Source organism: Schistocerca gregaria, chromosome 2 (assembly GCF_023897955.1).
Source record: "Schistocerca gregaria isolate iqSchGreg1 chromosome 2, iqSchGreg1.2, whole genome shotgun sequence".
Lineage (NCBI taxonomy): Eukaryota > Metazoa > Arthropoda > Insecta > Orthoptera > Acrididae > Schistocerca > Schistocerca gregaria.
In genome coordinates this window covers 117,345,983-117,373,770 of record NC_064921.1, presented here as the reverse complement: position 1 = coordinate 117,373,770, position 27,788 = coordinate 117,345,983, and the positions used below count along the sequence as shown (strand labels likewise).

Sequence of the window (27,788 nt, the reverse complement as noted above, 5' to 3'; positions counted from 1 at the left end):
GCTAGATGGCAGCAGGCGAAGAATGGCGTCGGCGGTGGCGCGGCTTGGCGCGCTCGTGCAAACTGCGACTGGGGCCCCCAGTCGCGGACAGCGCTCGCTGCGGAGCGGAGCCGCGGGACAGCTACAGCTGCAGCTGTGGTGCGTGGCGGAGCGTGCGTGTGACGCGACGTGACGAGTGCCAGTGACAGTGATTGATTGGCCCCATGTGAGTGACGGTCCGCGGCCGCAGCCATGGTGGACAGCAACACCGTCATCGAGGGGACTGTCAAGTTCCGCGACGGCAAGAAGGTGATTATCATCAGTGTCATTACAAATCATTACTGTCAGTCCTTGATTCCATCACACCCACCACAATAAGCGTCATTACTGACGTTACAGTTCGTCTCTATTACCAGACACCTAACACTGCCGACATAACAATTAGCATTTATACAGCACTTGAAATGTACACAACACCACTTTTTAACATATGGAACGTTGGAAACATTCCTTACACATTCTTAGATTTTATTTCTGTATATAAACATATTTTTTGATTAACGTAAATTCTACCTTCCCATCTCAAAACTAAACATCTATGCTAAAAATTTTAGATGCAACCATCAAAATTTTTGTTCTCCCTCCCTGTGGCAAATCAGAAACGCCTAGGATATGGTTTAGAATATTGACTATATACTATGTCAAGCCCCTTGATTAAATTTTCTTATTTATTGATCGTTACTTCGTAAACTACTTGTTGTGATACGTCTTACGATCCAGTAACTTTGTTCCAGTTGGTCCCATGGAACACGAAAAAAGTTAATTAAGAAAAAATTCATTTCAAAAACTTTACTGTGTTGCAACAAATGAATTCCATGACATGGCAATAATTCACGCTGATGCTCCTATTTCTCCCAGCTTCTACTGAAGCTGCACTGATGCTGTTTGATTTTTAATCGCGTAACTTTCACACTTATGCTTCGTGAACTATTGATTCTGTATATCAGTGAGTGACTGATTCATAAATTTATGTAAGTCATCTGTCTTATTTCAACTGAGTTAGAACAGTCTTCTCTTTTCACATTGTGTTACTTCTTCACAAACTTTCCTACATAGCCCAATTTATACTAATATTCCTTTGTATTGGCCCTTCCACTGCCAACCTAACTTCTATTGTATCTGCATCATACAACTTAAATATTCGTACTGCTAGTAACGATTTTTTTTCTTTCGTTTCCTGTTTTTGTATGTTACCTCTTCATTTCACACTTTAAGTACCTCAGTTTTTATTGGCGCCAAGTCTTCCAGCTTTAGGCACTGGTTTTCACACGCTCAGCATTCCAGTTCCATATGAAACTCTCCTGCAATGTAGAGTTCCATAGATGCGATAAACGGAGTAATCATCCCGGACACATTCTACATTCAGAAGGAGCCAAATGTTGCCTATCTCTTTATTAGTAATCCTACAGTGCTGATACTCAGAGACCGACAATAATGTCTGTCGTGGCCAGCATGAAGTCAAGTTATTTCTAATTTCCCCCCTCCCCCCTCATTTTTCACTCTCTAATAATACTCTCTCTCTCTCTCTCTCTCTCTCTCTCTCTCTCTCTCTCTCACACACACACACACACACTCACACTCAAAGAAAGAGAGAATGGGATTTCTCATTTGTTTTATTATCTTTTACGCTCTGTGCGTAATGGCTGGTTGACGTGACCGGTGCGTTTCCTCTTTTTGTAGTGGAAGTCGCGGTGGTGCGTGATGCGGAAGCTGTCACCGGTAGCAGGTACGTGACCCGCCATTGTTGGCTGCTGGCCGCTCAATTGCGAACAACGGCACTTGGTCCGGCGCGGCAGGGAGAACACGGCACCCAAGACGCTGCACTGGGGACCTCCAGCGATGAACAGGTCGCCTCCACACTCCCAGGAGCTAAACAAACTGCGGCGTCGGCTTACGCCGCAACTCTCTCTCTTACCATCTGTTCCAGTAGCTCACGTGTGCAACCAAACGTCTGTGTCTGAAGCGATGGCATGACTTTCGAATCGAAACCTGTTGTATTCTCCAGTGTCGTGTTACAAAATAGAAATTTCCGATTGCCGCCCCTTGCACTTGCGGTGCAATAACTTCATTATTAGCAAACGTATACTTACAACCTCACATTCGTTGAAAGATCCTTATCCAAGTACTGGAAACGTATGAAGAGAGGTTGCAGCAATACAGAAGAAAACAAATACAGCAGAAGTAATCCGGTGACTTGCGATCCCATATTAATGACATCGTTTTGCAACAGGATGTTGAAAATCATGAAATAATCGAAGAAAATAATGTGTTGGCATACAACCAGCACAAAATATCGTGATTTTGAAGTAGAGCTGCCTCTCCATTCACACGAACTAATGAGTGCTATCGATAGTGGACCTCAAGTTGATTCCATAATTTTTCAGTTCCAGATGCGCTTGACAGGGCTCGTCACAAGTGCTTCTAATAAAATTGCGTGCCTATGGTGTACCGCTTCAGTTGTGCTACAGGATTCGAGATTTGCAGTTAGAAATGTCACTGTCTGTCGTAACTGATGGGAAGTAACGTAGTGAGACAGACGTGATATTTGGGATTCTCCAAGGATGTTGTGGGTCTTCTGCTGTTCTTAATTTGCATAAACCATTTAGGAAACAATCTAACCAGTCCTCTTGAATTGTTAACAGATGATGTTTTCATTTACCATCTAATAAAGACATCAGAAAATAAAGTGAATCGCAAAGTGATTTAGACAAGGTATCGGTATCGTGCGAAAAGTGCAAGTGACCTTAGACGATAAAAGGTGTTAGGTACTCCATATGAGTACTAAAGGAAGTCATTAAACTTGGAACACACGATAAATCACACAAATTTAAAAGTTTTCAATATAACCAGATACCTAACTCCGTCCCAAAAGCCTTTGGAAGGCCCAACGGTACCGACCGGCCGCCGTGTCTTCCTCAGACCACAGGCGTCACTGGATGCGGATATGGAGGGTCACGTGGTCAGCACACAGCTCTCGCGGCCGTACGTCAGTTTACGAGACCGGAGCCGCTACTTCTCAATCAGGTAGCTCCTCAGTTTGCTTCACAAGGACTGAGTGCACACTCGACGTTGAGCGCACATAAGCCCCAACACACGACCACTGAGTGCACCCCGCTTGCCAACAGCGCTCTGCAGACCGCATGGTCACCCATCCACGTGCTAGCCCAGCCCCACAACGCTTAACTTCGGTGATCTGACGTGAATCGATGTTACCACTGCGGCATGCCCGTTGGCAACCAGATACCTAGGGATTGTAATTACTAACTTAAGTTGGAACGATAACGTAGAAAAATATACTAAAAAAATTGCCTAGATTACAGTGGCCCATTCTCGTATGAGAAGACTGGCAGAGGATATCGAAAAAAGAAAGACAACTCGGTTTGTGGCTCAAATGGTTCAAATGGCTCTGAGAACCATGGGACTTAACTGCTGAGGTCATCAGTCTACTAGTACTTAGAACTACTTAAACCTAACTAATCTAAGGACAACACACACATACATGCTCAAGGCAGGATTCGAACCTGCGACCGTAGCGGCCGCGCAGTTCCAGACTGTAGCGCCTAGAACCGCCAGGCCACTCCGGCCAGCAACTCGGTTGTGCTATAGCGATGTAGGGGAGATAGTTTTATCAATATGATACGAGATTTGATACGGCAATCACTGGAACAAAGGTGCTCTTCGCTATAGTGAGGTCCTTTCACGAACGTTCCATCGACAAATTTCTCCTTCGGACGCGAAAAATTTTGTTGATTCCCTCCTACATAGGCAGAAATCACCATGGGAGATATTTCGGTGTTAACTTTCCCACGTACTATTCGAGTGTGGAACGATGTAAAACTATCAGAAAGTTGTTATTTTAACCCCCTGCCAAACACTTGGGCGTGAATTGCTGTTACATAGACGCAAATGCTGTTGTGTGCAAGTGAAGGCTGTGGCAAAACCATACACTGGCAGGTGGCACAAATCCCGTCACATATCATCGAAGAATTGTCGATTATCATCATACCTGACACGCTCCTTGGCTCTTGAATGAGTATTTCACCCTGCATCCGAGTGTACACTGTTATGAAACTGCATGTGAAATTAAAGCATTGTACCGCACCGATAGTGGAACCTAGACCGTTAGCATTCACGCTCAGTGATGTCGCTGACTAAGCAACACAAGCAAGACTCTAAGCCACCGTAAAGCTTTGTACCTGCCGGTAGTTTCTTGATGGGGCTGCAAATCGAGCAAGAAATGCGTGAGAAAGTCTATAGACTAGGAGAGATTTAATCTTCAGCCGGATCGTGCTGGTGCAACAGAAATTCTTGCTCACGATATAAGAGGGCCCAGGTTCGAGATCTAGTCCTTACTGACAGTTTCATTTTGTTGTTTAGCAACTATCTGTTGTTGCCTGTATAAAATTGCAGAGCACAAGTCGAAAGCATAAATTCTCTTCTGGAGATCGACAGAGGAAATTATATGAGCGCTTGAAAACTCCACAGTTTCTTAAAATGTGTGAGTTGGGAATAGTTTAATGTGTTGCGAATTTTTGTCAAATGTACGCGCACAGATCAGTAAGCCACTTCATATTTTGAATTTTTGGAATGAAACTCAAACTGCAGTTAGATATTCCGCCATGATTGCAAGGCAGCACTTGGTTACAGCACATTCAACTTGTAGTGGATCAGTTCAATGTAAGAACTTTGAGATGTATTGACCACAATTCCAGCGTGCCATCGCATTTCGTTATCAAGGCAAATACATAATGCCGTTATTACGAGTCAGTAGTAATCTGACCAAGTGCGTACATGGCATTTAGTCAACAGTCCATAACAACGGACAAGTGCAAACTTTTTTTTAGACTGTTCAAATAGCGACATTACCAAGTACATCACATGTGAATTGAGAGCTGAAGCCGGCCGATGTGGGCGAGTGGTTCTAGGCGCTTCAGTTTGGAACCGGTCGCATATCCGAATCCTGCCTCGGACATGGATGTGTGTTATGTCCTTAGATTAGTTAGGTTTAAGTTCTAGGGGACTGATGACCTCAGATGTTAAGTCCCATAGTGCTCAGAGCCATTTGAGCCATTTTAAGAGCTGAAAAATGTAGTCTTATGCTACCTGTCAGTTTTGTCAACACTCGCTACGCAGCCAGGCGCCCGAACAATCAGTATATTACAACTATTTGAAGAAATTAACAACCACTGTGGTTAATTGATGAAAAATTTCAGTTCTAATGTTTGCAGCCAACTGTTTGTCGTAGAGGAAGACCGGCATAGCTTTCCTTCGTTTGTTCTTGTTTATGTGAAACTTGCGAAATTGTACATTTCAGGGGAACGAGGAAGTTCTGGAGTGGTATATTAACTGAACATGGAGACATTTTTCACTTGGAAGCATGTGTTTGATCGTTTTTATTTAAAAATAAGCCACTCGATCTCATGGCAAATGCACTTGGTATTGCTTCGTTGAGAAGTAGGCAAGCAGATCTTGCTTTAATGATGAATTCTAGGACACAGTACCTGCTAGTCTGTAGGTTCTCTGACAGTCGTTTTCCTATGTACTATAGATTATCTCATTCATAATCATGTGATCGGCGTTAGGAGAGCGCACACACAAACACAAACACACACACACACACACACACACACACACACACACACACACACACACGGTACATTTAAATTTCATACCAGGGCCCTAAGCGGGACTCAACCCCAGGGGGCAAAAAGACCGACGAGAGACAGCGGAAGCCGATAGAAAGGAAAGTTACACGTGCCATTGACGTCGAGGTCAGTAGGGACTGCACAGGTCTCGGCTGCACACACAAGGATACGAAGGGAGTCAGGCGTTGCTGGTTAGCAGCACTCGGACCTTCGCCTTCCGTGGAACAGAGAACACATGGAACACTCGGATGGACAGAAACACCGTGTACTTGATACTACTGCTCCTTCCAAACTATAGTTCGTCGACAACTGCACTTCATCCTGAGGGAGTATGCTGCACTACTTTTCGCCACTCGGTTAGCACAAATTTTCTTATCATACCTTATAATTAGTTTTTGCAATGTGTATAGCTGCGGTAGCTCACTTTAGATCGTGCGAATTATTTGTAGAAAATATGGATACTGTACCAGGGGAGCGTCAATTAAACGAGCAGAAAATAATCTTATTTGTTTCTGTTCGGTAGAGCTCTCTAATAACAGCAGAGTATTGCTTCAAAGTTCTTAAAAACTAAAACTCAAAGTATTGTTTCTTTTCCTTTTTACTTCAGTTACGACTCTTTTCTTTAGGGAAAAACTAAGATTAGAGTTTAATGTCCCATAGACATCGGGGTCATTAGAGACGAAGTACAAGTTCAGTCTGAGGTAGTATGAGAGAGGAAAGCGACCGTCCCTTTCCAGAGGAACTAACGTAACTACTGCCTTAAGCGATTTTGGGAAATCATGGAAATCTAAATCTGGGTGGCCGGTCGGAGATTTGAACTGTCGTTCTCCCGGATGCGAGTTCTTTGTGCTAACCACTCCGGCACTTAGCCTAGGTCTGCCCACTGGGGGGTGTAATTAGAAAAACTGCTTGTAACATGTGAAGTAAAGGCTGAAGAGATTTAATGTGATCCGCATAATGGAAATGAGCCTTTGTGTGATTTCTGTACTGCAGAAAATTCGTCTTAAGTTTTCCTTAGTATGAGAGCCTTCGTAGTAGAATCACTAGAAGTAGCTTTCCAACACATTCTAATTATTGGATATTATTCAGCAAATAAGGAATATCACTGTAAATTTTATATTCAGTTATTCGTTATAAATTTGTTTCCGTTAACCACAATATAAAGTTTTACTTGTAATCAAGATAAATAAATTGATAGTGAACTATTGCAGGTCACATGTCTCCATAATTATGTTAAGTCTTATAAATTTATTTATTCATTGCCTCAAATATTTTTCATCAAGGTGGACAGCAACGATGGTGTAAGAAACATAATAATAATAATTCCGTGTGTAAGATGTATAAGTTGCTTGAAGGGATCTGATATTTGGTAAATAATAATATTTGGCAGCCTAGACCGTGCGTTGTAAAATTTTTATTTCATTTTTTTTCCCTTGGTAACCGGTGTCGCCCGAGTATATCTGTCGTCTCCTAGAAGTAATAGTATAATGTAGAACTTGAAGCAATGTAACGAGAGCACACTGCACTTACAAAACAAAGACCCGACATTAGCTTGTCAAATACATAAAACAGGGTATTTAAAAAGCCTATAGCACCATTAGTGTGCCCCGAAGTGGAGACATCTTTTCTGAAGTACCACAGTCATAAAGGCTCCTCTGATGACCTCGCCTCCACTTCGGAACGCACTGTTGGTGCTACGGACTTCTTAACTACTCTGTTTTATGTACCTGATCAACCCAATGCGGCGCTTTTGGTTTGCAGTGAAGTTCAGTAGGTACCATCAAATTACAAAATATGTACAAATCTTCCTAAGAAGATTACTAAGGCGGTGGGATTTAATTATTCATAAATAGGTATGCATTATTGACACGCCATGTTAGCCGAGAGCGCTAATGCTCTGCTTCGTTGACTCGGGTTGTCGCGCCTGCCCCAGATCGAATCCGCACGGCGGATTAACGATGGGGTCCGGTGTGCTGGCCAGACTGAATGTCGTTTTTAGGAGTTTTTCCACATCTCGCTAGGTGAATACCAGACTGTTGCCCACGTCCCACCTCAGTTACACAGCTCACAGACATTTATAACACTTTCGCACTATCCCATGATTTCCACTAGACGCAGACAGCTTGGGTACACTGATTCCATCCCAGGGAGTACGGTGTGGCGGCTGGAAGGGCAACCGGCAACCCCTTCAAATTAACCATGCCAAATCCGATTGTAACAATGTCGACCCTGCGAAAACTGCGGTGAAAGTTATGCACAGTAATATTATTTCCAGCAGGTTCGAAGGTGACAGGTAGACTCTGTATAGGAAAAAAAATTGGCTTTGATCACTATGGGACTTAATATCTAAGGTCATCAGTCCCCAGTAACTTAGAACTACTTAAACCTAACTAACTTAAGGACATCACAACATCCATGCCCGAAGCAGGATCCGAACCCGCGACCGTAGCGGTCACGCGGTTCCACACTGAAGCTCCTAGAACCGCTCGGCCACACCGGCCGGCAGACACTGTCGAAACCGGTGATTGAGGCGGGGAAGAGGGGATGTTGGGGTACGGGTGTATCATTCAACAAATGAATCAAAATATCCATTCCCTAATAAAATTGTAAAAGAAGTACTGCATTGTTCATGCTATTCAGTATTTAGTTCTGCTCCATGTTACTACCCGAAGAATAAAAAAAAAATATTGTTGAAATGGCTCTGAGCACTATGGTACTTAACTTCTTAGGTCATCAGACCTCCATAACTTAGAACTACTTTAACCTAACTAACCTAAGGACATCACACACATCCATGCCCGTGGCAGGATTCGAACCTGTTACCGCAGCGGTCACGCGGTTCCAGACTGTAGCGCCTATAACCGCTAACCGAAGAATCAAAATTTCATTCTCTTCGTTATTCACTTCTGCTCCATGTTACTAGCTGACCAATCAATCGAATGCCTCTGTCGGACCGGACGATGAAACTGGATACTCAGTACGTCAATATTACCCTGAAAATGTGTTTAACTGGCGAGCTACTGAGCTGCAAACAGAAGCGTCAGGTAGCTTCCCTCTTTTCTAAATTTAAAAGTTTTGCAGTGATACGGGTTCGAATCCCGATTAAGCAAGCGTTTCCAGTGTCAGAAAATCTGTTTAGTGTCTACATTTCGCTGCAATGTGGACCATGCATGATATAACACAAGTAGGACACAGAGCGCAGCAGTTAAACAACCAGCTAAATGGAAGCTTTCACAGTCGGGTTCCAGTCCTTTCTCGATCCTTTGCAGCTGGCGGCAACTAATGACGGCTACGGTCGTCCTGACCTTCGCGGCCGTGGTCACGTAACTGTACCCGCGTAAACACGTCCTTGCTCTTCACGGAACCTGAACGCAATGTAAGTACAGCCTCGTGAGGACCACCACGGTAATTCTTACCTTTCGCCCGAGTTCTGAGAGAAACGGCAACTTCGTTAAGTCAAAAGATCGCCAACGGCTCCATCTGTGAATCCTGTGTAGCACGTAATGCAGACGAGGTATCCAACTGCCTCGGAATAAAGGTCTGTTGCTGGCATTAGAAAACTGTGATATAAAGGTTAGACACAAATTTATCGCATTTATGGAAGTGCGTCCGTTATCTGAGACAAGGCTAATGGAAGAAGGTGAGGTAGAAACATAACATGGCAAACTGGAAGAACAAACTGAACATTATTATTACTGTTCCACCCTGATATAAGTGGCCTGTCTCGTAGTTAAAGGCTCTGTGACGGAGCTGTCACGAAAGATACATTAAAATCTAGTTTTCTATAAAGCATTATGTTATTTAAATAAGCAAATATTTTCGGCACATGTTTAAATAATTATAGTCAGCTATTTTAGAACCATATCTTGTCCTTCATGTGCCCTGTCCTGGAAGAACATTATCGAACAGTAGCATGATCTGCTGTTTGTCCATGGCTTTTTCTGGACAGTGATTCTCATCTCAATATAAACCAGTGTCTTAATGTCATTAAGTCTGGATAATCTTCTAGGTCCGCGACCACGACTAGCATCGTACTTTCCTTGAAGTATTAGATCCAAGAGGTTAAAAAAATGGCTCTGAGCACTATGGGACTTAACTTCTGAGGTCATCAGCCTCTAGAACTTAGAACTAAAACCTAACTAACCTAAGGACATCACACACAGTTAGGTTTAAGTAGTTCTAAGTTCCAGGGGACTGATGACCTCAGATGTTAAGTCCCATAGTGCTCAGAGCCATTTGATTTTTTTTTTGTTACTCTCTCCGGTAACAGTGTTTAGTAGTTATTCCAGCTCTTCCATTCTGGTTCCAATGTCATCAGCATATCCGGTGTTGCGAATGATAACTGCGTTAACCACCACACCTCGATACTTATCATCAAGTGAATTTCGGAAAGTCTTGCCAGAATAAATACCGAAAAGTGATGGCGATAGTAAGTAGCTCTGGCCAACTCCTTTCGTAATCGACAGTTCTCCAGACAGTTCACCATACACACGCGCAACAGCGCTTTGGTTCCAGCACAGATTTCCGATCCATTGGATGTCACAGGTGTCCAGTCAAAGATCACGTAGTCTGTGCATCAGTTTGTCATGCATGCTGAACACCGTCCAAAGATCGACATCGAGTGATGTTTTTCAAACAGGTAGTAGCTCTTCTTAAATCTGCGACCGTAGCAGCCGCGTGGTTCCTGACTGAAGCGCCTAGAACCGCTCGACCACAGGGGCCGGTGGAATATTTAAGTAAGGACGTTAATAACAGCGTTTTAAGCACTTAGCCCTCTACAGTCAATTAGTCAATCAACCAGTCTACGGGTCGTTCGACTCGTTGAGGCTATTAGGCAGACGACCATACAATAAAAAATAAATCTTCTGATTGTTTTCTTGCACCAATACTATCAGATTTCCTTTGCTAAACGGATTTTCTAAATTTTAATGTACTTGTTCGTCAAAGGAACTTCGAGTGGCAAATTCTATGTCCGGCTAGATTCCCTACGTTATCCATAAAATGTACCCGTCAGTTAAAACGATTCAAAACGTTCGTGATATTGTTCTACTGGCAATATAATGAGAACACAGAGTGGTTGCCGGCAATGCAGGAGCACAAGGATAACAAGACGGAGAAATAAATGTCGACTTGTATGGGAAGCACTACATGATAATGGTCAGCCATGTATCTCAAGAGAGAGTGGAAACACGAGTAGCTGAAGACTGCGAGCAGCAGTTTAACGCTCACCATATTCATAATATGTTATCAGTCATACAACCTCAATGATATATTCCACACATGGCTAACAGCGCGGTATAACTTTAAGAAGCGATCCAGTTTCCCCTTGTGGGAGGGTTTTCGTCTGTGCATTGCTTCTGCTGTAGTAGATTAAGTGCTCTTCATACTGATTGAATACGTTTTGCAGCCCGCCGTAAAGTAAAGGCGACCCTTGAACTTGGTTTTTACTTTTTGGCCGATACGTTACGCAGTCATAAGTTTTATGTGGCATCCAGTTCTCCCATAAAGTCTTACAGGAGAGAGAGATTGCACGAGGAGAGGGCTTTATTGCTTTATCCAGTTTACGTTTGGTGCGTAGCTTCTTTACGTTCCTTCAGTTTGAGAATGACCTTACTATTCGGTTTTGCTCATAATGCTATGCGATGATATCAGTGCTAAAGAAATTAAGTTGTAGCTTTTAGACGAAGTTAGTCTGTTCTTGTAAATACAGCTTCGAGCACGTCACACAGCAAAGGAACGGTAAAAGATTAGGATTTCACGCCTCGTCGACGACAAGGTCATTAAAGTAGAGATGGAGGTTGTTGCTGAGACAGTTAGGTTTCGAATATATCGGTTCTTTTTTCATGACTGTTTGAACTGACTTTTAAAACAGCTCAGAATATCCCGTTTATGAAATAACCGATTTTAGATTTTTGTTCATATTATTTCCTGTTATAGACATAGAAATCGAACAAAGATTGAAAAAAAATGTATGTTTCTCTTTCAAGATATATAGAACCTAAATGTTAAATGAAATAGTCTTGCATTATTCTCTGCTTTTCTCTAAAAGCGATACATGCTTGAATACTACAAAAAAATTTCTAGTAGTCTCCTTTTGATTCTCTCCTCAAAAATCATATTGTGATCGGGGATCACACTACTATTTGGGCGTTACGAATAGTCCGTGCTAATGGGTGAAAGCTAAGGTTGAAGAAATTTGTGTTTCGTGTTAATTTTTCCGTTTTATAGCGCTACAAGTAAATAAAGGCATACTATGTAGACACAGGCAGCAGATCAGTGGCTTTCTACTTTTACTGTATGTTATGAATGAATTGTTGTTGAATTTTTAATTTATTAGTGTTACCATAGGATCCTTCTTTTCTTATGATTTCATAGAAATAGCAGACAAATCTTTAATCTTCTGAAACATTGTACTTGTACTACATTTCTACGTCACTTCATAAAAATATTTACAGACTATGGTTGGTAGCATTCTGCAATACAACGGATGTCCGCTGGTCATTGTGGCCGAGCGGTTCTAGGCGCTTCAGTATGGAAACGCGCTGCTGCTGTGGTCGCAGGTTCGAATCCTGCCTCGGACATGGATGTGTGTGATGTCCTTAGGTTAGCTAGGTTTAAGTAGTTCTAAGTCTAGGGGACTGATGACCTCAGATGTTAAGTCCCATAGTGCTTGGAGCCATTTGAACCATTTTTTGAACGGATGTCCGGCGACGATAACAAGAATCTACTATATAGGTGGTATATGCGTACCATCAGCCACGGCAACATGAACGTTTTCGTCTCAACAGTGGTGTACCAGTTCTCATACCATTGTTGTTCTTTCCAGTCGGCATTGTTATGAAAACAGCACTGATCCCTTTTCCCATTCTCTACAATACGTTAATGTGTATTTCAAACCAATGCAGATTTTATGAATAAAAGTTACTCCCTTTTTACTTAGCATTGCTGCTATTGCTGATTGATATTTATTTTTATTTAGTTATTAGTGAAAAACTAAAGACAACTGTGATGAACTAGACCAAAGAAATACCGAAAAATACCGGTTATTCAGAACTGAAATACCTGTATCGGTTAATCCCATCCCCACTTACAGACGGTGGTAACGCTGCTGCCTGTTGATGAAAGGGGCAGATTCTGGGTGACGTGACGCCATCAGATTACTATTACACGAAGTGTACATCGAATTTTGTTCACATTTACTCTGTCCTGAACACTTGCGTATTCGACATGTCGAATCAGTGAGGCTACGCTCCCAAGGTCTTGTCTTAGTGTCAGCAGTTGGACCGTGCCTCATAAATCACCGTTATTTTCGCATGAATCTATTGTTTGTGCTAACTGTCCAGTTAACAACTGTTTTACGAACTTCAGATTAAACATTGGGACTTCCTCGGACATTAACAAAATCTGCTCGGTCTTTCAGCCGCTTCATGTGATTAAAATGCCACGAATTTTCGACCGAGCGTTCCTCAGTCATTGTCAAGCGGTAAATGACTGCCCTGTTACCGTGGCCTTGCCGTTATACAGTCGCGCTGCTGTCTGTGACGTCAGTGGTGTTGTCTCCCTCCACCAACTGCGGTAATGTTTTCGTCGCGCATCCATCTTGCCGGCTTAAAAACGTCGCGATGACCGGGTCCCCAGGCTGTGTTGAGCTGCAAACCGCCGTCCTTGTTGATGAAGTTTTCAGATATTTTTATTTCTATAGCTTTTTGTATAAAGTAATCCAAATTCCCTTCGTCCTCATAATGACATATGTCTCATTCAATGCCGGCCGGGGTGGCCGAGCGGTTCTAGGCGCTACAGTTTCGAGCCGCGCGACCGCTCCGGTGTTCTGCCACGGCTGATGTTTCAATATAGCGTAGGTGTAAGCATCCCTCGTTTTCTGTGCAGCGTTGCTCCACGCTGCGTACTGTTTGGCCGAAATCGTAGCAGCCTCACTGACGTAGTACTCTATACGCTCCAGGCGTTCTCAGCTCTAGGTCGTCCTTCATCGACCTCATCAGCTGAGGGCCTGAACACTGATGAAATGTTGTGTCTCTTCTTTCTCCAACACTGTGCCACAGAAAGCACTGGTTATTACTGTTTATCCTGCGTCTTCTCCAGTACTTTTTAGGGATTCTGTCACACTGAGTAGAATGAAGCATGTGTCCCAATTGAAGACACCGAGTGGATACCGTTTTTTCACTGTAACTGCGCAGTATTCTACGTATATTAAATGTGGACAATATACCGCGTCTACGTAACGAGGCTGGATACAAAACTCAATCGAGAAGCCACAGGGATACAAAGAAGTACAATTAGACACATCCGTCCAGTTCCTCGTTCTGTATAATAGTATTTCACAAGCGGCTACTGGTAACATGCTGACTAACGCCGTGACTCGAATTCCATTCGAGATATAGGGGCCCCCCGCCCACACCTCCTGCCGGAAAAGCTGGTCAGTGGGTCACAGCGAGCAAAGAGCGAACTGCCGGAGATTATAGTGTAGCTGTGCTCGAGTCGAACTTCACTCACGTCGTCCATTTCTGATGAAGCAGGCTCAGCCGTCTTGTTACAGGACGAATTTATTTCACATACCGTGCTCCCCTTAATGAAAACTCCTAAAGATCTCTCCGGTGGTGACCACCTCGTAAAAAAATTAAGCTGTTGTCGGCAGTCGGACTCAGATGCCAATAAAAAGAATATGTTCAGACATTGTATGATACGTACTTACTTACGGCAACACGAAAGATAATGAATTGTTTAATTTTGTTATTCAATTTATAACGTCGCAGTCTGGCTAACTAGCGGTAGAGCTGCATATATTGGCGTTATATTCAAAATCTTTTTGGGCTGCGCTGAAACCCCACCGTCTGCGTAATGCTTGTCTCCATCAGGTGAAGCAATTACATTGTCCCTGGCGTATTTAAACACAGCTACACGTAGGGATATATCAGTTCCTATTCCGGTATTAATCATAGCTTCCTTTGAAACACAACACCAATATCTCCACTTAAGTTTTTCAGTTTACTTGAGCCTAATAGTTCCTAACAGAGCGATAATTTGTTAATGCGACAAAGAGTACTTATGCACGCTGCGTTCCTTGGACAATCAGTGTCGTCGCACAGATAATTATTTACTGATTACACAATACTGAATGGATTTAAAGACGTTATTAATGCAGCAATAAGACTGAATGCTGCTTTATTGCATTATTTTCACATCCTAACATTGCCGAAATGAAGTAGCTTTTCCTGTCTGAGTGGAATTAATGACGTATAGTCCAATCCAAGACATTATGCAAGTTCCAGAGTCAATTAACTGGTTTTACGAAAGTTAATTCTTTTCTCTCAATTCGGTTTCGAAGTTTAGTCTCTATATCGGTTCATCATTAATAGTTTGTAACTTTTGGTAAAGTCCAGTCTTTTATTGAAAATATTCAATTTAAGACAATTTCGAATCTTATACTATGTGGATTCTACGTGATATCCTATTTAAAGGTACTGATTTACTTCTTGCAGGTTCATTGCGTCGTAGTAGATCGCAAACCTTTAGCGTTCAAAAAAACAATCTCGTCGCGCCCACGTATACGAGTACTCACTGAGGTACGATTTGCTCTGGCAAGCTCTCGTAACACACTAACAAAGCATGGCTCTTTCGTAGGTATTACACACGATTCTCAAAGATTACTCATAAGGCGCATTCTTTGAGATCGTTCGTCCTACTCCGTGATTTCCAATTACCGTGCTTTGCAATCTACTATGATTTTATTTTGAAACTAATGGGATTCTATCTTTTACTTTCTTTCTTTTTCAAAACACTAAGCTACTAGTACTGAATTGCTTTTCTATCTGCGTGCTACTATTCAAGCAACGTTATTCCTAAAGGGACTTCGTATTTTTTTTTTCATTTATGAATTTTGGAACTTGATATCTGGGACTTTTGGGCTTTGGGGAACTATTTTTATATTTTTCATTTTTCGTCTAGGAAGCGGCGTTACAAGTTCCAGTGTGATCAACTGCTCGCAACCAAATAGTTTCTGTTCCTTTTCATACGCTCTTTCATCTCATTGCTATGTCTCTCTTTCCTTACTGGAGACCACTTCACAACTGTTCCTTCTGAAAACTATCTCTTTCCACTTTTCATTTTTTAAGTTCTCAGAACGTGGTTGTTAGTTTTTTCCTAGAGATATTCGAACATTTGTTTTACCAGGCCATTGTTATTCATCCTGTATAACTGTCCAAAAAAATGCCAGTCTTCTTTTCCTTAGTGATTGTCATATTTTGTGGTTTAGATCACCACTTCTTCTTAATTTCTAGACTTTTGTGCTTCTTGTGATTCTTTTATTAGTTTTCAGTCAGACGAATTACGATGAGCCAAGTGCCATAACATTAAAATATTTGTAGTATGTCTGATTTATAACTCTGTTCTAATCATTCACTTGCGTAGTGGCAACTATTGTCATTGTTCTAAATTGAACAGAAAGCCCTTAAATAGGAATGCAACCATTGTCACATTAATTATGAAACAGACTTTAAAAATTCTGTAAGACTGGTCAGAAATATTCACTGTCTTTTTGTTAATTTATTTATTGTTTCTTATGATGACGCGTTTCAAGACTGTCCTCTCATCTGATGACCAGAGATTACGTAATTGTGTACAGCACGATTCTGACATACCAGTCGTGTATCGTAAACTGAAGTTAAAACTTCTTCAATTAAACATTTCATGCTAGCTAGAAATTTAACAGGCATAAGGCTATAACTGCATTAACTTTTTAACTGATGAAGTTTAAGCTTCAGTTGAAGCGACACGATTGGTATGCTAAAGTCGCGTTGTACGTATGCACTCTACAGTCATCAGATAATGGGATAACCCAGATACGTGTCATGACAAGAAACAGCAAACAAGTTCACAAAAACCAATGAATATTTTTGAACACTCTTATAGCATTTTAAATTCTATTTCGTAATTACTATTACTGTCATTATTAGACATGTAGTTTATAAAAATAACCACAGCAAATCAGTTCACTATACTAAATTGCGTATTTTATCCGTGATGTGTTAGCGGATAATAAGTGCAGCTCCCAGTAAAGTGCTTTTTGTAGTTGGCAGATCTTTCTTTCCTCACTGCCAATGGATTTCAAATGCCCGCTGAGATCTTTTGGAATTTCCACCATTGTGACGAGAACCACTTAGTCGACATTCACTGGTTTAGTCCAGCGTCGCTGTAGATCAATTTCCAAGTCCTCGTATCTGACAGGTTTTTCGAGATGCTGTAGCCTGGAATGGCAATTTCTATGATCCGCACTTCCTTTCTCCTCACGACTGTGGTGTCTGGTGTACTGTGTTCCAGCAGTAATTTGGCATGTTTGCTTTCGGCAGCCTGTCTCACCTGTGGTCCCCTCAAGTTCCTTGCCAAAACCTGTTCTGTTCCCGTTCATGCCACATCATTCTGCCTCTGCTCGCAACTAGTCTGCGTAGTGTTTTTGTAACAGCTCAAGACGCTATGTCGTTTCGTGAGCTCCTTTGCAGAGACTGCACTTTCAGTTTTGCTGATTTCTCGAACATGGCTTCTTCTTGAGCAACAAACATCAGACCTGCACTCTATGATCAGACCTTCAGTTTCCTTCTTTACACCATAGGAAATTACTGAGTGGAAATATGTAAAATATGTTAGAAGGTCGATTCTTTTGTAAAAGTACTCGAACTTGATTATTTGAGAGGATGTGTAATATGCTTATTCCAGTGCAGGTTTTCATGATCACGTACCCCCAAAAAACTGGAGCATTCTATTGTCTTTTACTGACTCCTCTGCCGGCTGGAGTAGCCGAGCGGTTCTGGGCGCTACAGTCTGGAACCGCCCGACCGCTACGGTCGCAGGTTCGAATCCTGCCTCGGGCATGGATGTGTGTGATGTCCTTAGGTTAGTTAAGTTTAAGTAGTTCTAAGTTCTCGGGGACTGATGACCTCAGAAGTTAAGTCTCATAGTGCTCAGAGCCATTCGAACTGGCTCCTGTGCATGTGCTATGTCAGTTTTTGGCATGACACTATCTGTTGTACAGAACTGAACATAGTGTGTTTCCTTAAAATTTCAGGAGACTCAATTTCTAGAGAGCTATTTAATAATTCGTTGAAAAATATCACTAACACTTTCTTCTGTTTCATTCAATAAAATTTCTCTGCGTTTGTGACCGCATTGCCAATATGTTAAACTGCCGACGTTTGTGTCCCTGTTGCAAGTGACCTTCTTCATAGTGATTTTGTATTAAGAACCCTGAAGAAGGTCTCTTGCAACCGAAACGTCGGTAGTTTTATTTATTGACAATGCTGTCAAACGCCCAGAAAAACTTTACTGACTGTGTCAATGGCTCCGGAAGCCTACGTTCATATTTCCTTCTGTTGCTTTCTCTGTAATATACTGTATTTAGATTCTGATATCGTCCACAAATGTACAAGTTCTGTTTGATGAAAGTTCTTAGTAATTGTAAGACTCTTCTATAATCGTAATTTCCTTCTTTACTGTTTCATCTTATAACGGTTCTTCTTCTTGATGATTTGGTTTGATTTGTACTTGGCCTCGGCTAAAAGTCGGTGACAGTCGGCAGAATGTTGAGATAGTTATCAAGTTACGAAGACGATGTTACACGAATTAACAGTGCTGAACCGAAATGTCGACGTGCGTGAGATATTTACTTCACAAAGAATCGTAATTAATCGTTCGTAATCGATGTTTAACTAATTAATGATCAGATATTAATGATAAAACCAGTACAGTCACACCCACAACAAATTCCTTACAAGCTGATCGTAATTTCAAGTATCTAGGAAATCGTAACAGTGGGCTTGTTATTTGAGTCAAAGATTCTACACAAGCGCCGAGCGCTACAGTCAAATATTATCGCTGCGTCTAATGATTACTCGGGAGTTTCATGTCAATAATTTGATAGAATTTTAAATCACAAATGCACGACTTGGCATGAGAGGGTATTTTATTGCACAATCTAAGTCACTTCCTAACCGAGCCTTGAGAAGAAAACTTTCCCAGGTGTTGGGGGGATTTAAATTTTATGCTTCGGACCTATCACTGAAGTTCCATAAACCACTGGCTATTCTGAATGAAAATTGTCTATCAGTGTTCGTTGCCTAAATCTCTGTCTAAGTAATGTTTAGTTCAATTATCTAGTTAAAAGTTCATTTTATTTTAGTAGGTAAAAGTCCTCTGTTCGAATTCTTATGCCGTGAAATAGAAAGTCAGAAGAACGTACTAATGTGTCATAATTGATCGCAATTATTCAATCTCAAAAACAATCTAAAGGCACCTACATGTACGAGCATTCAAATATATGACCTGCTTCGGCTAACTGTCGTAACGTAGTGACAATGCATTGAATTATACTTAGTCATTACTCACGATTCCCAAAGAGTACTCACACGGAGTATTCTTTGGGATCGTTGGTTCTACTTTGCGAATGTTAATTTATGCTAATTTTGCTATTTATTATTATTTTGATTTTAATTTTACTGAAATTTAATGTTTCTTTCGTAGATTGCTAAATTGTCAGGTCTTAGATTCCTGATTTAATTACTTGTTATTGTCCTAATAATAGTGATAAATGGAACTTCGTTCGCTAATTCACTTTTCTGGGAATTTGGGACTTGGGGGGAGGGGGAATCTTTGGGGTATTGGGAGCTAATTTTTGATTTTTATTTCTCGTCCGAGGAAGTGTCATTACAATCTCTTTCATTTGGTGTTATAGAGACCGTACCATGTGCAACCTTTTTTTTTATTTGTCTCCTGCATTCTGTCATTAATGTTCTTGATGAATTACTCTTGTTACTTGAAACGTTAGAATTGCGCTGTAGCTTTTATTCGACGTCAGTCTCGGCCTGTTCCCATGTATCCGCGTGACCGTGGTCATGTATCGCGGAGCAAGAAGTCAAACGCAGGCAATTGCGGAGCCCGCTCGTCTGCGGCATCTGTTGGGCAAGCTGCAGACAATTCGCCTGCAGCAGGCCGGCCAACCTGGCAGCGGCACAGCCGGCGTGGAGGGGGGAAACGCACGACCGTGACCTGACCGCGCGCGTTGACGTACTCCACCGCACCGCACCACGCCACACCACAGCACACGTCGCAGCGCCAGACGCGTTCCGAGCCGTGCGCACATTGTCCCGAAAGCGACACAATAGGCAGCGAAAACCTGTTACGTGACGAACAGGCGCCATCGCAATATTTCCAGTGACGCCAGCGGGAAAAGCTTTTGCGTAACACCTGTGCGGCAGTCTCCCCAGCCAAAGAAACGGCAGGTGTCTCTGCGTAGACTGTCATAAAGTGCAGCCTGCCCCTGCCGGCTGCTGTGACCGAGCTGTGCTAGGCGCTTTAGTCCGGGACCGCGCTGCTGCTACGGTCGCTGGTTCGAATCCTGCCTCGGGCATTGATTTTTCTGATCTCCTTATGTTAGGCAGGTTTAAAGTTCTAGGGGCTGATGACCTCAGATGTTAAGTCCCATAGTGCTTAGAGTCATTTTTGGATAGCTGCTACTACCTTTCTTGAGGGATTGCATCAGCCTACTCTGAAAGGAACCTAATCGTATAAAGTCTGGATACGAAGACTTAGTTTTGTTAAGTGAGTTACGCTACAGACCCATTAGAACAATTATTTGCAACCTGCCCCACCTATCAGGTCTCAATCTTCGTATATCCATAATTGAAATGGACGATTTCGGACGTCAGCTAGTATAATATGTGTTAAAAAAATGACGATATTCCTCCAGCTGTATTAAGGTGTTGGTTTTATTGGCGACTAGTTTCGATGTTGTTACAACATTATCTTCAGGCCCATACCTGTTGACAGTAACTATATGTGTCTAACACTAGTACTCAGTCGCACGCCTATCTCACTACTACTAGTGTTAGACATATAGAGTTGCTGTCAACAAGTATGGGCCTGAAGACGATGCTGTAACAACATCGAAACTAGTCGCCAATAAAACCAACACCTTAATATAGCTGGAGGAATTTTGTCATTTTTTAACATATATCAGATCTCATGTTAATCAGACCCTCCCATTCTTCCCTTAAAGCCCTACTACGTATCAGGACATCCTGCTAATCTCCCACACTTAGGGTTTCCATCCCATGCCCTGCTCTCCTTACACCAAAACTCACACGAAAATCCTCCGCCATTCTTCCTTCCAAAAAATGGTTCAAATGGCTCAGAGCACTATGGGACTTAAATTCTGAGGCCATCAGTCCACTAGAACTTAGAACTACTTATACCTAACCAACCTAAGGTCATCACTCACATCCATGCCCGAGGCAGGATTCGAACCTGCGACCGTAGCGGTCGCGCGGTTCCAGACTGAAAGCGCCTAAAACCGCTCGGCCACCCCGGCCGGCTCTTCCTTCCACCTCAGCTGCATAATAGCATATCTATTGTAACCTCACCTACACCTGCAATAAGTCATACAGTATCGAAAAGGTATTTCCGTTCTGCCACGGTACTTTGTGCATTAGGACTATTCTGAAAGTAAGGTCCGATCAGACGCGAAATGGAAACCACTGTGAGAATCAAAAATGTTTTATTTGCCAGAGTTACCTACATCTTCTACTCTACATAGTCACCACTCCGACTTTTTAATCTGTCCCAGCGTTGTACCACCTTACCAGTACCCTCGTCATAAAAGGCAGTCGCCTGTGGTTTCCGCCAGCTCTCCACGCTTCTCTGTTGCTCGCTCACTGTGCCAAAAAGCTGTCTTCAAAGCCAGCGGTTCATGTGAGCAGAGATGAAACTCAGGGGCATCCAGTTACAGACTGTATTGTGTGTGTAGTATGAAATTTTCACTCTGCAGCGGAGTGTGTGCTGATATGAAACTTAGTGGCCGATTAAAATTGTTCGCCGGACCGACACTCGAATTTCCCTTTCGCGAACATGTGCTCTACCATCTAAGCTACCCAAGCGTGACTCACGTCCCGTTCTCACAGCTTTAATTCCGCTAGTACCTCGTCTCCTACCTTCCAAACTTCAGCGAAGCTCTCCTGCGAAACTAGCAGAACTAGCACTCCTGGATAAAAGATATTGCGGAGACATGGCTTTGCCACAGCCTGGGGGATGTTTCCAGAATGAAATTTCGAGTGAGTCTCGGTACGGCGCACAGTTTTAATCTGCCAGTTTCATATCAGGGCACACTCCGCTGCAGAGTGAAAATCTCACTCTGGAAACATCCCCCAGGCTGTGGCAAAGCTATGTCTCCGCAATATCCTTTCTTCCAGGAGTGCTGGTTCTGCAAGGTTCGCAGGAGTGCTTCTGTGAAGTTTGGAAGGCAGGAGACGAGGTACTGGTGAAATTAAAGCTGTCAAGACGGATGGTGAGTCGTGCTTGGGTAGCTTAGATGGTAGAGCACTTGCCCGCGAAAGGCAAAGGTTCGGAGTTCGAGTCTCGGTGGGGAGCACAGTTTTAATCTGCCAGGAAGTTTTGTATTCTGGGTGATCAAACGTACCTTCATTGCCCCTGCAGAATGCCGCTGAGAATTGTCATGAAGAAGGAACCGCATGACAGTTGTGTTACGTGGACTCCATGAAATCAGCAGAAATCTCTAAGCGGGCACTCGTACTAGGCTGGAAAAATTATTTTCTAGACATCTTTGTGTGCTCACGGTGTGTTTAGAACTGAAAATAGCAACGTGATGCGATCGACGGGCATACTAGAGACACTGCCCAACACATCTGTGCAAATATTTATTGGGTTTCTTTTCCATTTCGCACGCCATCTCACCTTACTTTCCGAATAGCCCTCGTATTACGAGTTCGTATTCAGTGACCTATTTTTTTGTTACATACTGGATTACTCGATACACTCCGTAAATTTACCATACGAATGAGGGAAATTCAAAACTATAGTCCCGAATTTCGTATTGTTTTAATGACATCAATAAACAATTTCAAACATGAGACAGCAACGTACAAGAATATGGTATGTATAAAACATACAACTGGTTGCAACGAGATTTTACTTTAACCTGGATCCGACGCCGACTATGAGCATTTTCACCAGAAAATCAAAACAGTTACACGGAGTAACAGACGAACACATTTAAGAGAAGAATGCTGTCGTCATATAAAATACTTCACAAGAAAGTAATTTTTGAACCACATGAAATGAGACATCCAGTCATAATCACGACTGAGGTCATTGGCAGTGAAATTGTTAATTACGGACTTTCAGAGTGACTTCAGAAAAGATTTTCGAAATGTAACTGATTTGCTCATGTAATTAATGTATATATTATCTTTGTTCTCCTTGGTTAGTATCTGGAATTTGTAAGTGGTTGTCAGGAAGTTAGTATACTGTGTTTGTTATGTAGCATTCAGAGTTTCAAACATATTTTAATACTGAAACTGTGCTGTGTAAAAATGATGGTGATTAAATGCTCTGTGTGAATGGAAAATGTCTGCAACATATTTTTGTCGAACATATTTTGAAGCTTAATATCCTCCTGCAAGCAGAAATGTTCCCCTAGCTGTTGAGCCAACAAAGACGTCCAAGTACACCCAATGAAGATACTAAGTAATGAAATTTACTAATTAATTCCTATCAAAATCTTTATTTGCTCGTATTTGTTCTCAGTGGCAGAATATATAACGCAAACAGATGCGAAGAAACATTTTACAAGTTTTTTTTTATAAAATTGCATTTTGACAAAGCAGCAGACATGAATAAAGTGGTTTGAAGTACAATGAAGGTTTATTCAAACAACGACAGTAGGCAACGTCATCAATAATGTAAGCGTAATCGGCAACACTAGTAAATGTAACAGACGATCCCATGGCATCAACTCGTCCTGTCAGTTTATATAGGTTGTTTCTGGATGAAAGGTAAATATATCTCGGAGGTGATGGTGCAGATTAAATTCGAAAAAAAAACAACCATTCCTTACAACAAGTGTCCTATCCTTATTGGTTACAGAGATAGGGCCTTCACAAAGCAAAACAAACTAATACTCGCAGAAGATATTAAGCACAGACAAGTAATTAAACTCAGATTTTGGAAAATTACACCCCCGATTTGAATCCACTTTCAGAATCTCATGACAATACCACGCGTATCTCTTCCAAGATTCTCTTGGCGTTATTTTGAGACGGCTGCTCTATTCTTAATCCGAACGACCAGTTGGTGTGTCTTGTTTACATTTTGTTTGTAGGCCTAGCCTTTGAGCCGTACTCACAGGCAAAACTTTAAAGGAGTAAGGTCTGCTGAAGTTGGTGACCAAGAAACGTGACCATTTCACCTACACTTAACATTGCCCGGATCGGCAGAAATGGTCACGTTTCTTGGCCACCAAGGTCCCCTCACGTTACCGCCTTTTATTTTAGCCTGTGGCGATGATTGAAGGGCGAAGTACACAAAGAAAATCTGGTCGATTGCTAACAGCACTTCTACCCTGACGGTTCCGTACAAACTTTATACATAAAAAGTCATTTGCTGACTGACTGATTCATCATCACCCAGCCGAAACCGCTAAGTTTGGAGAGGGTGTGGACCTTATACCGTGGGCATCGTATAACAAGGCTTTGCCGGAAATTCCACTTCTAAGGGGGTGAAATAGGGGATGAAAGACTTTTTGAAAGTATGTCGCTATTTAGGGAATTTTGAAACTAGAACTACGAAAACTGGTATTTGTTTCTCCGTAAGAAGGTAAAAAATTCACGTTTCAGCATTTTTGGAAATTCAATCACGAAGGGGGTAAAACAATGGATGAAAGTTTTTCGAAAGTAAATAATTACTAAAGAACTACTAAAGGATTTTAAGGCTATATATATATATATATATATATATATATATATATATTAGTATTAGGCTTCCCGGTTAGAAATTTAAAAAGGATTTTTCAGTGTTTCTGGAAATTCAGCCCCCAAGGGAGTGTAATGGGGGATTAAAATTTTTAAGAAAATACTTCGTTACAATGAAAAACATTAAAGCAAATTTTTTTTTGCAAATTGGTATCTCACTTCTCGGTTAGGCTCATATGAAGAAATATTCGTTAGGGCATGAAAATAACTGTAGAAATATCTCCACAAGAACGCAAAACGGGTGATCAACAAAAGCTTTGGACTTTAGCTACCAGAATCACTTCTTGGTGAGAAGTCTTTCGGAAAGGCCACGCTTAAAAGGCCTTAATTCACGTGAAAAACTTAGGTGCTGATTTTGTGTGAACAACATAAAAATTCGATTAAATAAAAAGAAAATAAAAAAAACTCTGCCCAAGTGTTTATATTGGCCGCCACTTGGGTATCTTGGGTGGCTCTAACAACCTCAGTTGGAGCCGAGTACTGAATGAGGAGGTTCTGCGCAGAATCGGAGAAAAGGACTATGTGGAAAACACTGACAAGGAGAAGGGACAGGATGATACGACATGAGGTAATGACTTCCATGGTACTAGTGGGAGATGTAGAGAGGAAAAACTGTGGAGGAAGACAGAGATGGGAGTATATCTAGCAAAAAACAGAGGGTGTGAATTGCAAGTGCTACTCTGAGATGAAGTATTCGTGGCGGGCTGCGTCAAAGCACTCAGAAGAGTCATGACTCAGAAAGGAAAAGAAAAAAAAGTATGTATTTATAGTTTAATTTGGAATCAAAGCACGCGTCGCTTATGGCAGTTGTCCACATCGTTTTTAGGTGAAGGCTAGGGTAAAACGAAGACTGTAAAAAACGTGGCCGTTGCCCACCGAGATTCGATCCCACGACCTCTCTGCCTTCACAGATAGATCAATAGGACCTAAATGTATATCGAGAGTTCATGAGCAGGTTTAGATGAGTGTGTTTGCGTAGCAAAATAAGTGACATATATGGCCGTATCTTTTGACTGTAGTGACTTAGAAGCTTAAATTTTTTACACCTCCCAAGTGACCGTAGATCTTAGTATTTGACGTGAAATTCAACTCGATAGCTACACCCCGTCCCGAGAAAAAGAGGTCTTAATAGGCGGAGAAATAGACAGACAACAAATTGAAAAAAAATTATAAGTTATGTGATGTAATTCCAAACTTTAGGACTTTTATCTTGTACTGTGACACCTTTCTCCTTGCGAAATTTCATGAACCGGTTGGTGTGGTTGGCAGTACCGTTTCCATCACTCGTTTCCTATCATGTGTGCAGCGAATGGAAACGGCAGCGAATGGAAACGGCAAGAAGACAGCGTATGCGATGTACGGTTCAGCTTTCAAACTCGACTAACCTCATGGTTTTTTTTTTTTTTTTTTTTTTTTTTTTTTTTTTTTTTTTTTTTGAAAACGTGGTGTGATTGCGGGGGACGGGGAGGGGGAAAGTAGTGGGGGGGGGGGGGGTGACTTGTGGAAGACCTCGTCTACTAAAAGCAAGGAATGCAATAACTCCAGACATGTTCGCAGTACGGTGAGACGAGTTTCACTAGCATATGGATATTTGTCATCCATTACTTGGAGGGCAGATTGAACATGCGTGAAACGGAAATGAAGACTTTAATCCCAAACGTATTTATAGGAACTACCTTAAGTTTGTTTGTACATGCATCTAACAGATATCCCCCTGTAAAATCAGGTGGTTCTTTTGAAAACAAAATCGTTATAGATCAATGTGTAAGTTATAATTTACAACTTTCTATCTTCATTAATGTATTTTCTAGCAGAAAGTACGCAAACAGCAATTCTTGAACCAATTTCGTTACGGCGCTACCGGTTTCGTCCCTTACACTGTATCATCAGGTGCGTACTTAAACAAGAAATAAACAATTATAGGGACTGAACACTATACATAAAAATAGTACCAGAGCCACATACACCTAATTATGAGCATAGATAAAAAGATTAGAACATGGTATGCAACATAGCGGAGAATATGCAAGGCCGAATCTTCATAATTAAAACGACAAAGCTCGCAAGGCGAATAGTCAGTGAAGAAAACGTTAGCAACGGAAAACATACTGTGCCATGTAACAAAGACGCGTCTATAACCAAAGGGCCAAAGTGAGGCGCTCCACGAAAAGCAACGTATCACCCAAGCAAGAGAAGAAGGCTTATCAGCAAGTCAACAACACAGAGGCACGCAGCCACCGACCGCACTGCACGCGTGGAGAGAGACGATGTAGCAAATATACGGCGCATAGGTAGCCGCCTAGCCGGCGCTAAGTACGCAAACACGACGTGACACGGGAGAAACCAAAATCACGTCCTCTGTTATGTAAATGTACTATGAGAGCTGGGGCTTCATTATACCATTAATGTAAAAGATATAGTCTTGTGAAACCGGATGAATATTTCTGAGGCCTTGGTCCCGTCGGAGGTTCGAGTCCTCCCTCGGGCACGGGTGTGTGCGTTTGTCCTTAGGATAATTTAGGTTAAGTAGTGTGTAAGCTTAGGGACTGATGACCTTAGTAGTTAAGTCCCATAAGATTTCACACACATTTGAACTTTTTTTCTGAGGTTTTGCTGTATTGTGTCGAAATCACTAGTATCGGCTCCCTTAATTGTTTACAGCAGTAGATCGTTTGATATCTTAACTGTAGTTGTAAAATTTTTGTTTTGTGGTTATTTTAAGCAATACGAAAATATTTCGTAGTAGATATAGGTAACCTATTAAGGTTTTATAGATTCTGGACAGTCTCTAACTAAATCCATTTGGTAACCTACGGATATTAATATTAACATTTGAGGCTTGTCTTTCATGTCAAAGAAATTTCACCTAATTCTGTTCACTTTCGATGTCTTAACCAAAGTCCCCCTGAGAAGCCAATCTGATTGTTGTCCTGATCGTCTTTCATTCTTCAAGTAAAGTATTCACACGCCCTTCACAGTCACTTTCATGTTTATACTCGATAAGATGGTGGAGAAAATAACGAAACCTGTGCCATTTGATTATTGTTATTGTGGTTCAACATTTCATACTTCACCCAGCGGATATTATTCCATTTGAGAAGAACAGAGTGGTTATAATTAAAGTTAATCTTTCAAACTGCTGTAGAAGTAACACCACTAGTCAGAATGAAGTCAAATTGCAACGGAATATTATCGGAGAAGGGGGAAAACGTATGGTGGAAGAAAAATAAATAATTACAAAATGTTGCAATAGATGGCGCTTTAAGCCTCATAATTT

The 27,788-nt window shown here is 41.8% G+C and overlaps 1 protein-coding gene across 1 annotated transcript in view; it reads left to right on the top strand.

Moving 5' to 3' along the window:
* Positions 1 to 79: 79 nt before the first annotated feature.
* Positions 80 to 27,788, top strand: part of LOC126336471 (uncharacterized) — a 582,392-nt gene continuing 554,683 nt past the window's right edge. Inside the window, exons 1-2 of the mRNA XM_050000210.1 lie at positions 80 to 288; positions 1,720 to 1,765. Of these exons, the coding sequence (XP_049856167.1) occupies positions 232 to 288; positions 1,720 to 1,765 (103 nt within the window). The 5' untranslated portion in view covers positions 80 to 231. The remainder of the gene's footprint in view (positions 289 to 1,719; positions 1,766 to 27,788) is intronic.